At 46.2% G+C, this 13,437-nt stretch overlaps 1 protein-coding gene across 3 annotated transcripts in view; it reads right to left on the reverse strand.

Annotated features, from left to right (window-relative positions):
* MAP4K5 (mitogen-activated protein kinase kinase kinase kinase 5) overlaps nt 1-13,437 on the reverse strand; it is a 62,167-nt gene that overhangs the window by 30,758 nt on the left and 17,972 nt on the right. For all 3 annotated transcript variants that reach the window (XR_008431418.1, XM_053945498.1, XM_053945499.1), the window contains exon 3: nt 11,166-11,223. Coding sequence is in view for 2 of the 3 variants with exons in the window: in XM_053945498.1 (XP_053801473.1) it covers nt 11,166-11,223 (58 nt within the window). In the remaining variant the exon portion in view is untranslated. The remainder of the gene's footprint in view (nt 1-11,165; nt 11,224-13,437) is intronic.

The raw sequence follows: 13,437 nt of genomic DNA on the forward strand, positions 1-13,437 counted from the left end.
CATCTTGCTTTGTATCTATTCCTGTATTCTAAACCCTTAAACTCTGAGTTTCCCACCCTGTGACATCACACACTTCTGTTCAAACTCCACCCCCACAATCCCAGTTCTGCCATTCCATTTTGGAAGCTTCTCCACGGCCTCAGGTCAATGCAGAGCTCTCTTGGGGGTCAGACTCTGTCAGCACAGAAAGTCTGAAATTCTCAGCACCCAGAGCTCCAACAGAGAGGCACAAATAGTTTTTGAAGACCAAGAGAGCAGGGCTTGAACAATTATTTCTTGAAGACCACCAGAGCTGGTGGCCTGAGAGTGACCACGAGTTCAGAGGGCTCCAGGAAAGCAGCGCAGGGATCCAGGGAGGGATGGGAGTAAATTCAAAATTGACTTTTCCAGCTTTGTTTCCATCCAGCTGCTCGCAGCACAAGGCTCCCAACAGTGAGGATTGCTGAATTCCAGAGCCTGGAAAGAGCGGAGCCCACGTTCCACAGGCTGGTTATGAGGAATATTTCATTCCCAAGGGACCTGGATGGAGCATATGAGCCTGCACGCCCACTCAGCTGACTCAGAGCTCAGGAGAGGGGGTTGGGTGATTGTGCACATTGGCCCATCCTAAATATCTTTTTTTTTTTTTTTTTGTGAAAAAGAAGGATCTACTGAAATATTCATTACGAGCAAGGCATGTTTCTGCCACCTTAACATAAAAGGGTACTTTTTTATAAATTAAAAAAGCAATCATTTCAGAAATGTAATTTATGTTTGTATTTACACAGGTAATAAATCGCCTTGAGAGAATTTCCAAGCAGAGGATGTTCTCCCGAGAATCCTGAACTCAAACTCTGCAGCTCTGCTTTCATTATTTTATATATTATTAACTTTTTTCATTCTTTGGCATGGAAGGACAAGGGGAAATGGCTTTAAGCTGAAGAAAGGGACATTTAGATGGGATTTTGGGAAGGAATTCCTGGCTGAGGGAGGGCAGGCCCTGGCACAGCGTGCCCAGAGCAGCTGTGGCTGCCCCTGGATCCCTGGAGTGTCCAAGGCCAGCTTGGACAGGGCTTGGAGCAGCCTGGGATAGTGGAAGGTGTCCCTGCCATGGCAAGGCTGGAATGGGATGAGCTTTAATGTCCCTTGCAACCCAAATTATTCTGGGATGTTTACTTTTGTTTCAAGTTTGCCCAGTAAAATTCCCTCCTATATTAAAGTCAGGGATGTCCAACCCAGAAAACTGAAGAGCTTTATCCTGCTCCCTTTAATTTAGAGGATTTTGACAAGTCCAAGAGGACTCAAGCACTGGTGTAAATTGAATTCTTCATGTGTTTATTTAAGCAGCAGCACAGCTAATATTTTTTAATAACCTCTTTTAAAACAGATGTTTATATTTGCTGAGCTTTGAAGCAGCTTCCCTGAGAACAATGTTGTTGGCAAAAGAAGTAGCAGTGTGTTATAAAAGAAATTATCACAACCCTTCTGTCTCAGTGACTGCCAGGATTTTATTTAAGAAAATAACTACAACATACAAAGGTAAAAGGGAACCCACTCACAGGAATCCAGCCCTGACTGATTTAAGTAAATCCTCCAGGGCTTCTGAATTATATGAAGAAACACTTCACTGGGGCAGGAAAACAGTAGTAGAGAAGTTTCAAATGTCAAGAGGCTTTTTATAAACATCAGTGGTATTTTTTTAACCAATGAAAAAGAGAAAAGGAAACACAACTTCCATAAAATTAGCACAGATTTCACACTGGGCTTGGTATAGTGGTTCCTTGCAGCTACATCTTTGCTTGGATTCACACATCCTGCTTTGAAATGATCGCTGTGAGTGAAGGATTCCTGAATATAGAGAATCATGGAATGGATTGGGTTGGAAGGGAACTTAAATCCCATCCCACCCCAGCCATGTCAGGGACACCTTCCACCATCCCAGGCTGCTCCAAGCCCTGTCCAAGCTGGCCTTGGGCACTGCCAGGGATCCAGGGGCAGCCACAGCTGCTCCGGGCACCCTGTGCCAGGGCCTGCCCACCCTCCCAGCCAGGAATTCCTTCCCAATATCCAGCTAAAATCCACCCTCTCCCAGTTTAAAGCCCTTGTCCTGTCCCTCCAGGCCCTTGTTTAAAGTCCCTCTCGTTCATTTTTATAAGATTCTTTAATTCAAGCTTAAATCTCATGGGTTCATTCCTCCCATTTCTCCAACAAACTTTCTGAAGGAAATTGTTGAATTCTCACAGACGACAACTGGAGCATTTTCAAACTACTCAAGCATTTTCAAGAAAGTCAAATCTAAACAAGGTTGAAAGCAAAATCCTCCCAGCCCACACTGAAAAAATTCCCTCTTTCTCCACTACCCGCTGTCCCTGAGCTCAGAGGATCCAATGCCAAATCCAAGTGGCCTCTTCAAATCAAAGAATCCTTGAAATGCCAGCTGCAGCCTTTCAGCACAGCTGAATCTTGACCTGTTGGAACCCTGAGAATTGCTGAGAATTTCAAACTTTCTGTGCTGACAGACTCTGACCCCCACGAGATCTCTGCATTTGACCTAAGGCCATGGAAAAGCTTCCAAAATTGAATTATAAAATTGGAATTATGGGTGTGGAGTTTGAATAGAAGTGTGTAATATCACAGGGTGGAAAAATTAAGAATTTAAGGGTTTAGAATATAGTAATAGATATAAAGCAAGATGGAGGTTTTAGGGTGGAGGCTGCTCCTTCTTCTTCTCCTCCTTCTCCATGGGTTTGGGTGGTTTTGTGTAATTGGATAAAAAAGTCCCCATTGTGGGCACGGGTGGTTGGTGGTTGGTTATTTTCACAAAAGTGAAAATAATTGAGGTGTCATTTCTGAATTGGACAGTTTATCCTTAAAAGGCCTTGTAGAGAGAGAGATGGGGCTCCATTTTTAGTTTATTGGAGTGAAGTGCTGCAGAACTCAGGGTTTGTGAGACTGTAACATTGTCCCAGGTTGTAAGGTAAGTAAGTGTGTGTTCTGTCACATCTGTCAGAGCTGGGGCAGTTCTCTGCTGCTCTCTGGGCAGTTTTCTTTGTCTCTCCCACAGCCAATCCTCCCTCCAGGAGATCTCTGCTGTTCATGGCCACTGAGTGTCCCTGCATGGCTGAGAAAATTCCATCATCCCATGGGGAGAGGCTGTGCCCAGGGGAGGAGCCAAGCATTCCTACCTGGATCCAATCTGAGCCTTTGGGACACCACAGCAGCCTTTGCCCACTGCATTCCCAGAGGAGCAGCTTTCTGCCCCACTGCATTCCCAGAGGAGCAGCTTTCTGCCCCACTGCATTCCCAGAGGAGCAGCTTTCTGCCCCACTGCATTCCCAGAGGGAGCCCAGGCCCATCTCCAGCAGCCCTGGAGCTCCAGAGGAAAACTCCAGCCTTGTCCAGGATCCTGCTCCAGCAGAAGCACAGCTGGCACTGCAGGAGGGCTGAGCCCCCATGGAATGGCACTGCTGCCACCAGCCTGACCCACAGCCTGCCAGGGCCTGCTCTCACTCTGGCAGGGTTTGGTTTCTGTTTTGTACTATTGCATTTGTATTTTTAATTTCCCTGGTAAAGAACTGTTATTCCTACTCTCATATCTTTGCCTGAGAGCCCCTTAATTTCAAAATTATAACAATTTGGAAGGAGGGGGGGGGTTGCATTTTCCATTTCAAGGGAGGCTCCTGCCTTCCTCAGCAGACACCTGGCTTTTCAAACCCAGACAAACATACGTAAGAACTAACAAACATCTGAATCCTAACAAGAAATTCTGTCTCACACATTTAATCCCAACCCTGGTAAAAAAAGAAGCACAGACTCCACACTGCCCCATGTGAAAATCATGGTTGAGAAGCTTCCCCAAAAGAGCAAAACCTCGCAGGCAGCAGCTGGAGCTGCGTGTGGATCGCGCTTCCGAGTGCCAAGGCAGTTCTAGGAACCGTGACTAATGGGGGAAAATTGAAGGGAATGCAGATTTTTGGGCTAGAAAAGGACTGACAGGGCAAAGATAACAACCTTCATGCACATAAAAGACAGCAGGGAAGTGGGGAGAATGGATAATCTGTCTCCAGTTTTATAACAGGACAATTAGCAATGGGCTTAAATTGCCTTAAGCTACATTTCCTGGACATATGAAAAGGTTTTTTCCTAACTGGAGTAATATCAGGGATGGGATTCTGGGATGTTTACTTTTGTTTAAAATTTCCAACTATTTTTGTGTTGAAATTTCCAACAAATGAAAAAAAAAAAACAACAAAAAAAAAAAAGAAGAAAACACTCAACAAACCCACCAGGAATGACTTGGAATGATGCTGCTTGTAGTAAAGGGAGCCAGCAAATATGATCTTGTGATTTGCTATTTATAAATGAAGAATTCATGCAAGAAATGGAGGTTACTTACAAAGAAAGGGGGTGGGGGGGGGGAAAGGATTTGGAAGAGAAAGAAGAAAGAAGACAGGGAGCTGATAGAGAAGTAGCAAACAGATGGAAAGAAGAGAAGTTATCCATGAGAAAAGTTTGGCTAAAATATGGAGGAAATTATTCTTAAAGATGAGACAGAGAGATAGGAGAGAAGATGTATAGTTGCTCAAAGATGACAAGAATGAATACAAAACAAAGGAATTCACAGTTTCCAGGCAGCTGGAGTATTAATCTTGGCAAGAGACACTGGAATAGGGCAAAAATTAAATATCCTTGGATAGCAGAAAAAAAAACCAGACAGAATTTGTAGAAAATACTTCACTGAAAGGGAAACAACAAGATAAAAAGAATTAGACCAAAGGTGACAAAATATCCATACAAAAAAAATCTGGTTTAGCAGTCAGGGATTTGATGGTGAATAACAGGGAATAGGGAAAACTGGGTTTTCCCTGTTCATGTGTCGGCAGTTTTGGGATGTGTGGCACACCAGTGGGAACATCCATCAGGGGAATGCTGCAAAGTCTGAGACTGAGCAGGCACTGAGTCACTGCAGCCTCCTCTGCTGTGGGGTTTTACCTCTGCAGAGAGGGACACGGCCCCACAGTGGGATATTCTCCTTGGACAGCACAGGAGGCTGCTTGTCCCCAGCTGCCAGGGAGGGGACTGCAGGAACCCCCCCTGTTGTGGGGGTGGGATCTGAGCCCATCCCAGAAGCAGAGCAAGGTATGGGCTGGTAAATTCATGAAAAATCCGAATTTAAATGGGAGATCATGGAGGAAACTGGTGGCACATCAACAGCTGTGAATTATTCTACTTGCAGAGGTCACCTGTGTGAGAGGCTGGGAGAGCTGGGAATGTTCACCTGGAGAAGGGAAGGCTCCAGGGAGAGCTCAGAGCCCCTTCAGGGCCTGGAGGGGCTCCAGGAGAGCTGGAGAGGGACTGGGGACAAGGGATGGAGGGACAGGACCCAGGGAATGGCTCCCACTGCCAGAGGGCAGGGCTGAGTGGGAGATTGGGAATTGGGAATTCCTGGCTGGGAGGGTGAGGAGGGGTTGGGATGGAATTGCCAGAGAAGCTGTGGCTGTCCCTGGATCCCTGGCAGTGCCCAAGGCCAGGCTGGACATTGGGGCTTGGAACCTCCTGGGACAGTGGAAGGTGTCCCTGCCATGGCTGGGGTGGCACTGGATGATCTTTAGGTCCCTTCCAACCCAAACCATTCCATGATTCTGTGATTCTATGCAGAGCTGGAATGTAGACAGATCCTGCCAAGTTTTCCTGGATGGAGAGCAGCTGTACCCTGGACCCTGCAGCACGGGAAGGCTCTGCTGGCACTGCTGGGTCTTTGGGCATCCCTGATCCTGATGGTTTTTAGTCAAGTTTATTCCTGCACATATTTTCACGTGCTCCACTGCTTTGAGTGGTCCCATCCTGCAAGAAGACCCCAGGTCACTTGTCACAACAACCCCTGGGAAGAGCTGTGAATCCTTTTGCTGTCCAAAAGGTGACTTCTTGGGGGAGAAATTCCTGGGTTTTGTTTTCAATTGGTTTATTCTGCATCACTTCTGAGCTGCACCACGGGGCTGGTGCTGTGTGGGAGCTGGAGCAGAGGGAGGAGAGAAGTGGTGGCACTCAGAGACATCCCAGGGTCACCAGAGGGTGGGACAGAGGCACATTTGAAGAGACCAGCCCTTCCAGGTCCAGCACTCCTGTCCAATCCCTCACAGTCCCCACCACGCTGATGGACATGGAGATGTGACTCCCAAACCTCTCCAGGCAGCTTGACCTGGGATTTTTAATACTGTAATGAAGATGTGGGATTTTTAATACTATAATTAGCATTAGCAATTTAAAAATTAGATGACATTTAACAACAGGATTGGAGGGACACTTGTAAGGGACACTGAAGGACGAAGAGCAGGGTCACACCATTGCAGCCTTTGCTGGGACATTCCTCAAACATTTCTTATTTCAACAACCTGACTTCCCAAACAAGGAGAGGAATCCCTATGGGAATGACACCTATCTGCCCCAGTCCAAAACTCCACAGCCAGGCAACATCCACAGCTCCTCTCCAGCTCTCCTGGAGCCCCTTTAGTTTTTTCAAGGGGCTCTGAGCTCTCCCTGGAGCCTTCTCCTCTCCAGGTGAACATTCCCAGCTCTCCCAGCCTCTCACAGAGGTGAGGCCTGTGCTGACTTCCCAACATCCCTGTGCTCCAACAGGTCCCAGTCACTCACTCCAAACCACTCTCCTGAACCTCAGGAAGGTTCAGGCTGTGCTGATGAAAGGGATGACTTTCCCACAATGCAGGATCTTTCATCCTGTTTTATCCATATCTTCTATAGAAAAATTTTATGTGCTGTTTTATCCAGACTGCTTTTCACAGGACTCATGGAAACCTGCAGTCCAACAGAAAGAATTTCAATTCCCCAAACTTGAAACTCAAGAAACTTGATTCCAAGCAGGGAACAGCTATTTGGAAACAGTGATGTTTCCACCAGAAGATTTTCCTGCTGGGCATGGAGCTGCCAACTGCTAACCACTGATGGTCCTCATTATCTCTCTGCTGATACAAAATATTTCTGGTGGTAATGTGCTGCCACGAGCTCCACAGCAAGGAGCACACCAGAGTTTGGAGAGAGTGGTCCAACACCAGAACAATTTCCCTGTGGATTTTCTCTTCTGCCCTGCCTGGGTCCTTTTAATGAGCAGCATATCAACATATAATTGGTAATTAAACATATATAATTGGTATTGCCCAGAGAAGCTGTGGCTGTCCCAACCCTGGAGTGTCCAAGGCCAGGTTGGACAGGGCTTGGAGCAGCCTGGGATGGTGGAGGGTGTCCCTGCCCAGGGCAGGGGTGCATTGGATGGATGATCCTTAAGGTCCCTTCCAACCCCAACCATTCAGTGATTCTGGGATTCCTCTCTCTTAGCAGTTTCTTTTCCTCTCTCCTTGCCTTAACTATCCACTGTTGTACAGCTCAGCCTTTGATCTTCACTCTCCCTTTTCACTGTTGCTATTTTTCTTGATGTATTTTGCCAAATGATGTGTTCTCCTAATTCATCCCAAGTGTCACACTCTGCATTACTTTTCAACTCAAATGTGGGACTTTGCAGCTTCTTCCCTACTTGTAACACTTCCTTCCCCCACTCCAATCCCTTCTGTCGACTTTCCCCATCCCAAAAAATCTGTTTTAAGTGAAAACTTGCACTACCTGGGTCCTGCTCTGGACCCACACATTTCTTAAGAAACACAGTGGATTATAAATTCATTATAAGGATGCAAAGTAAAATCTGACCCCATTTCAACAAGGTGAATATAACTAAAATTCTGGGCACTCTAGATTCCAAGTCCACGCTGCCTCTGCTTTGCTCTGTGTGGGGCTGAGCAGCTTTGAGGCTGTGACACCACGTGGGACATGGAATGGCACACAAGGTCGTGTCCAGCCTTTAATGGCTCTGGAACTCCTGGAACCTCAGGAATTCAGCCCCAGACACGATCCCAAACCCAACCAGGCTGCACAGCACGAGGCATGGAAGGTGTGGGTGGTAATGAGAAGTTATTTTCATATTTCTTCAACCCCAGGTGCTGCCAACAATGGTTTAAGCCCAGCAGGCTTAGTTTAAATCAGCTTCAGGCTTAGTTTAAATCAGCCTCAGGCTGGTTCTTCTCCATAGCTCATGTCACCTTTGGGGAATTCATTGTAGGGGAAATGAGGCTGCCTTGCCTCAGTCCCCAAAGGCCCTGGGCTGGCAGGGCAGCTCTGCTGTGCTGCTCTCGTGGTCCAGAGGGGCCAGACCCCCTTGTGACCCTGACTCAGCCCCGTGGCCCTGCTCCTGTGTGGAAAATCTCTTTCCTGAGCTGGCTGAACCATGGGACTCCACACACACCTCATGAAGCAGACCTGGCTCGGAAAGCACCGAGCACAACAGCTCACACCTCTGCATGACTCTGCCTCCTACTGCTCCCTGTCCAGCTTCACATCCAACTTGAAATAGGCAACTGACTATTTCTGGGCTCTCAAATGGAAAATGCAATCATTGGATCAGAAAAACCCCCAAAACCCAGCAGTGAGATTCTTCTGTAACCTTGCAGAAGGTTCTGAACACGACAGAGGGCATTTATCATGACAGCAGTATTTAAAACAGACATTAGCATATTTAAAAATACTTTTTATGATATTCTCCCAGGGAGAAAGTTCCGTGGCTGAAAACTCCACTGGCAAATAGCTCCCTCTTTGTATTGAGTCCCCTCTAGATTCGTCTGCTAAACCCATAGAAGGAAGAGGCTTTAGTGTTTCAGACAGTTTTGGCTGCTGTGCTGCTGAGTACAGTTGGATTAGTTTCTGAAATAGAATTGGCTCCCAAATTATTTGAAGCATTTGTACTCAGGGAATGCTGGGAAATGTCATTAGCGTGCCATAATACTTTTGCCTAATGCTCTCCAAAGTCTATGCCAAAAAAAAAAAAGTGAAAAACACTGTTTTGACTCCAAGTGACTGTGGGAGCAGACCTAGAGAACTGCCCCAAATTCAAATAAATTACTGACAGCAACCTTCAAAGCTGAGTTTGTTTTCTTTGTCTGGAGAAGAGACAAAGGTAAGAGCTGATGAAATAAAATACAGATCCATGCTGGGATCTGTTTCCAGCTCTTTTTGGGTACTCACTCACTACCTGCAGGAGATGAGGAAGGAACAGGAACAAACCAGGACTCACCCCTGCCATGCCAACAGCATCCTGAATCTCCTCAAATCCTGCCATTTTTCTGAGTGCAGTTCCTTCAGCTTTTATTCAACACATTCCTCACCTCCTCTGGAGCACTCTCTGCTTCAGAGTCTTTTGCTCCCAATTCCCCTGTCTATGGATTAATCAAGTGTTGAGTTTGGAGCTCTTATTTTTCCATCAGCTAATTGACTGCCATCGATGAGCCTCCTCCTCCTCCTCCTCCTCTCCAGAAGATGCTGTATATAACTACCAAGCCTATTTCTCCACTCTCTAATTTAGGGAATTTATTATTAATTTTATTCCAGCTGTGCCCTACTGAGTGAAAGGAACTTGTGCTGGTGTTTGGAGGGGCTGCCCTTCCCAGGAAACCACCACAGGGAATTCCAACAGTTCCTGACCTAAACTGCAGTGCCCTGCAATTTACAGTCTTCAAAAACTACTCAAAACCCCAAAAATTAGTCAGAAAATTGAAGTGTGTAGCAGCCAATTAATAATTTTTTTAAAAATCGGAGTATTTCAAACATGAGAACTGAAAAAGGAGTAAGTAAGTAAATAAATGCTGTGAATCCTCCTTAAAAACCAAGCACCCAACAAGATCCCTGCCAGGAGGCTGTGGGTGGACATGAGATGGATGGAGATCAGGTTGGCAACGTTTAAAAGAAGATGGATTAAAAAACCAAACCAAAACAAACCAGAAAAAAATCCTTCCCTGTGGTGATCAGACCAATACAATTAAACACAAGGCATGGTCATCAGTGCTAATTAAAACTGGGGCCAGAGTCTTGCATTTATCACTGCAGGGCTTGAGCAGCACCAAGGAAAGGCAGAACCCTGCTCCTCCCTCAGTTCTATCAACAGAGGATTCGGCCCCTCTTCACTTCAGCTTCCAAAACAGTTCTTCAAATTCAGAATCAAACCAGCTCCCCTTCATTTGGATTAGCTGCAGTGACACAGTGCTGGAGGAAGCTTCTCACCAAGGCAGCACTGGGTTATTATTGTCCCTTTTCTGTCACTGAAGTGTCACTCTGCCTCACCACAGCCCTGCTGCGGAGAGTGGTTTGCTCTCCACAGCCCCACTGCCCCAAACTCTGGCCACAGCAGCTCACACAGGCTTTGAGGGATTCTCCTGTGTCCCAACTGCCTAATTAACCTCATCACTGCAGCCCACCTAATAAACCCAGGCCTGCTCTGCCAAGGGGGCTGAGCAGTCACAGTCACCCAAAGGCAGGGGTTTTCCCTTCTCCCCTGAGTCTCCCCATGCTTTTTCTACCTTCAGCCTTCAAACTCATTTCTTTTTCTGCACAGAACCAACAAGAAATAAAAATTAACCCTCCCCTCAGTCCTTCAGCCCCTGATGGTCTTTAAGTTCTCTTCCAGTTCAAATCATTCTGGGATTTTGTGACCCTTCCAGCATAAGCCATTCTAGGATTCTATGATTTCCACTCAGGACACAATTTCAGATTTCAACTCTCTGCGCAGGACTCAGATTAAACTCCAGCTCAGGAAATCTCCTGGGCAGCAAGGGAGATCCCCTGGGTCTCCTGCTTTTAGGAGTGGCAGAAATTCTGTGGGGAAGTGACATTAGGAGCCATCCCCCTCCCTCAGCACAGCTGAAAGAAAAGATGACAAATTCAAACACAGGGCTCTGGTTTTCCCAGTGCACCTTTGGTGGGAGTTGGGATCACTGCCTGATCCCTTCCCCCTTTCAACTCCCACAGCCCACCAGCTCCTCAGCGGCTCAGAGCTCACAATTTACCATCTGTCCCTAATCTCCTCTTTGTACTAATAACACGTTGTAATTGCAACATCTCTTCAGGCAGCAATTGATCAGGCAGATAAGAACAAACAAAGAAATAGTGAGCATGACACAGCCAAGAGCAGTGGTACATCCTGCAGGGCTTCCTGTCATCTAAGCACTGAAACTACAAAAAAAAACCCCAACCCCAAACACTTCTTTTGTCTAGAGCTTCACAGTGGGTGAAAATAAACACATGGAAAAAATGAAAATGTGATTCAAAAATACAGGAAAGAATGTAAAACTTACCAGGCTCTAACTTGATTATTTTTACAGCAGCCAGTTCTCCTGTATGAAGATTTCTAGCCTGAAACAAGAGAGTTAAGATATATTTAGATATAGTTAAGATAGATATTTAGATATATCTAAGATATATTTAATCATAATTCAAAGGCACCTCCAGATTGTGCAAAAATATGATGTTGTCTGATACAAATACAATGCAAAGCTGAGACCAACGTGGGTGAGGATAATTTGGGTTTGGAATTAGCACAGCACCAGCCTGGCTGGAATTCTGACAGTTCTTTTCCAGACTTTAAAACACCAACCAGCAAATCACAGAATCACTGAGGCTGGAAAAGCCCTCCAAGGTCATCCCACCTGTGACTGTCACCCAGAGCACTGAGAGCCACATCCAGTTATTCCCTGGACACCTCCAGGGATGGAGACTCCAAACCTCCCTGGGCAGCCCCTTCCAACCCCTCACCACCCCTTTAAGGAAGAAATTCCTTCTCATGTCCAACCTGAACCCGGAAATGAGAGTTCAGACCTCTCAAACACCGTTTTTAAGGGAAGTTTCTGGCACTCAAGGATGCACCAGGGGCTCACCCATCTCATGGTGCCAAACCTCAGTGTGGCTCAGAAGTGGAACTGAGAGGGGCAGGAGAGGCACTGCAGAGGCACCAGGGATGAATCACAGCTCCCTGCAACAACTTCACTCTGCAAACTCCTTCCTTGGTGCCGCAATCCTCCCCCTCAGAAGAAGAAGCAGCTCCAATTAAGCTTTTACAGAACTGTCCTTTCTGGATATGTTCCAAATTTCAACTGAGAATTCAGTGCTAGAAGAAGTTACAGGAACCTCAGATATAGAAAGTTTTAAGAGGGGATTTCATGAACACTTTCTAGTAACTAAATCACTCAGGCACCATCACCAGAGCTGAACTATTACTCAGGACACACAACCTGATTGAATTAGGCTGAGCACCCAAGAGTTACAGGAGTTTAATCCCAATTGTTTCATTCTTACCCTAACAAATATGCAGAGTCTTCTGAACAGCTGGAATCTGGTGAAGAGGTGGATTACAAAAAATGGAGGGAAAACTGGCTTCAAGTTAAATCAATGAGGATGTAAAGGAAATTTGACCCTGTGAAGGGAGTCATTACAGAACACTCTTCTCCTGGGCATGGACAAGAACTCTTAAAAATGGGAAAATCAAGAACCTGAAGGATTAACCCCTCAGTTTTATCAATACTTAGTCAAGCTTCAAAATAGGGAAAGGCTTTCCAGCCAGGAAAAAAAACCCAACCAAACCAAACTAAACCAAACCAAATCAATGATTGGCCTTTCAAAGTCCTGCAGTGCTGGGACATGAGATGGGTTTCAAAATGCAGCCCAAGGACACAAATATGACTCAACTGATCTCAAAGAGAACCCGAACAACTCTACAAGGGACCCAAACATCTGCAGACCAAATCACTCAGAGTCATCTGCAAACCACAAAGGAAACATTCACCACTTCTAAAAGCACCTCCCCACCGAGGTGTTTTTTCAGACCACAGCAAAATCTTTGGTGTCCTTCAAAATCCAGAAGGAGCAGGTGGATCCCAGCGGGATTAGGATAAAGGATAAAGGATTAGGACTGCTCTGGTCCTGTTAGACCAATGTGAAACAGGGATGTTCCCAGCAGGGACACACACTCTGCTCAGTGAAGGCAGGGATGCTCCACTATCCACACTTTTATCCAGGAGCAGCTCAGCTGTTCGGATGAAGTCACCTGCACCATTTCCAGAGTATCAGCTTCACTGCTGGAGTACCAAAAGGATCGTATTCCTCATAAATATTCCTTTTCCACACAAGCAGTAACTGCCACTGTCACGCTGAAGCCTGAAGGAATGGATGGAGTCTGCCAAAGGTCTGCTTGGCTGGGATCTGAGGGCTGAGGCAGGGGAACACTGCAGTTCCTGGCTCCCAGCTCTCACACACGACGCAATTCCACTCAATCGTGTCCTGCTGCTCTCCAATATCACCACTGAGCTCATATATAATCTATAGCTTGGACATGGACTATTTTGGGTTTCAACCATCAAACTTTGCCTGCTGGAACATGAAAGTCCCCACTGGGTTGATATTTATGACCTAAACCTATCAAGTTGTCTGTGTTTTCTGGTCTCACAGCTTTCCTCTTCCACCAGACACATTCTTGAGTTGATGACACCAAGACCACACGTGATCCTTAACTCCTGTCGTGCCAGAACCAAAGGCAAAATCCCAAGTATTCTCTGATCCTCAAAATCCTTGTGT

Source organism: Vidua chalybeata, chromosome 6 (genome assembly GCF_026979565.1).
Source record: "Vidua chalybeata isolate OUT-0048 chromosome 6, bVidCha1 merged haplotype, whole genome shotgun sequence".
NCBI classification, from domain to species: domain Eukaryota; kingdom Metazoa; phylum Chordata; class Aves; order Passeriformes; family Viduidae; genus Vidua; species Vidua chalybeata.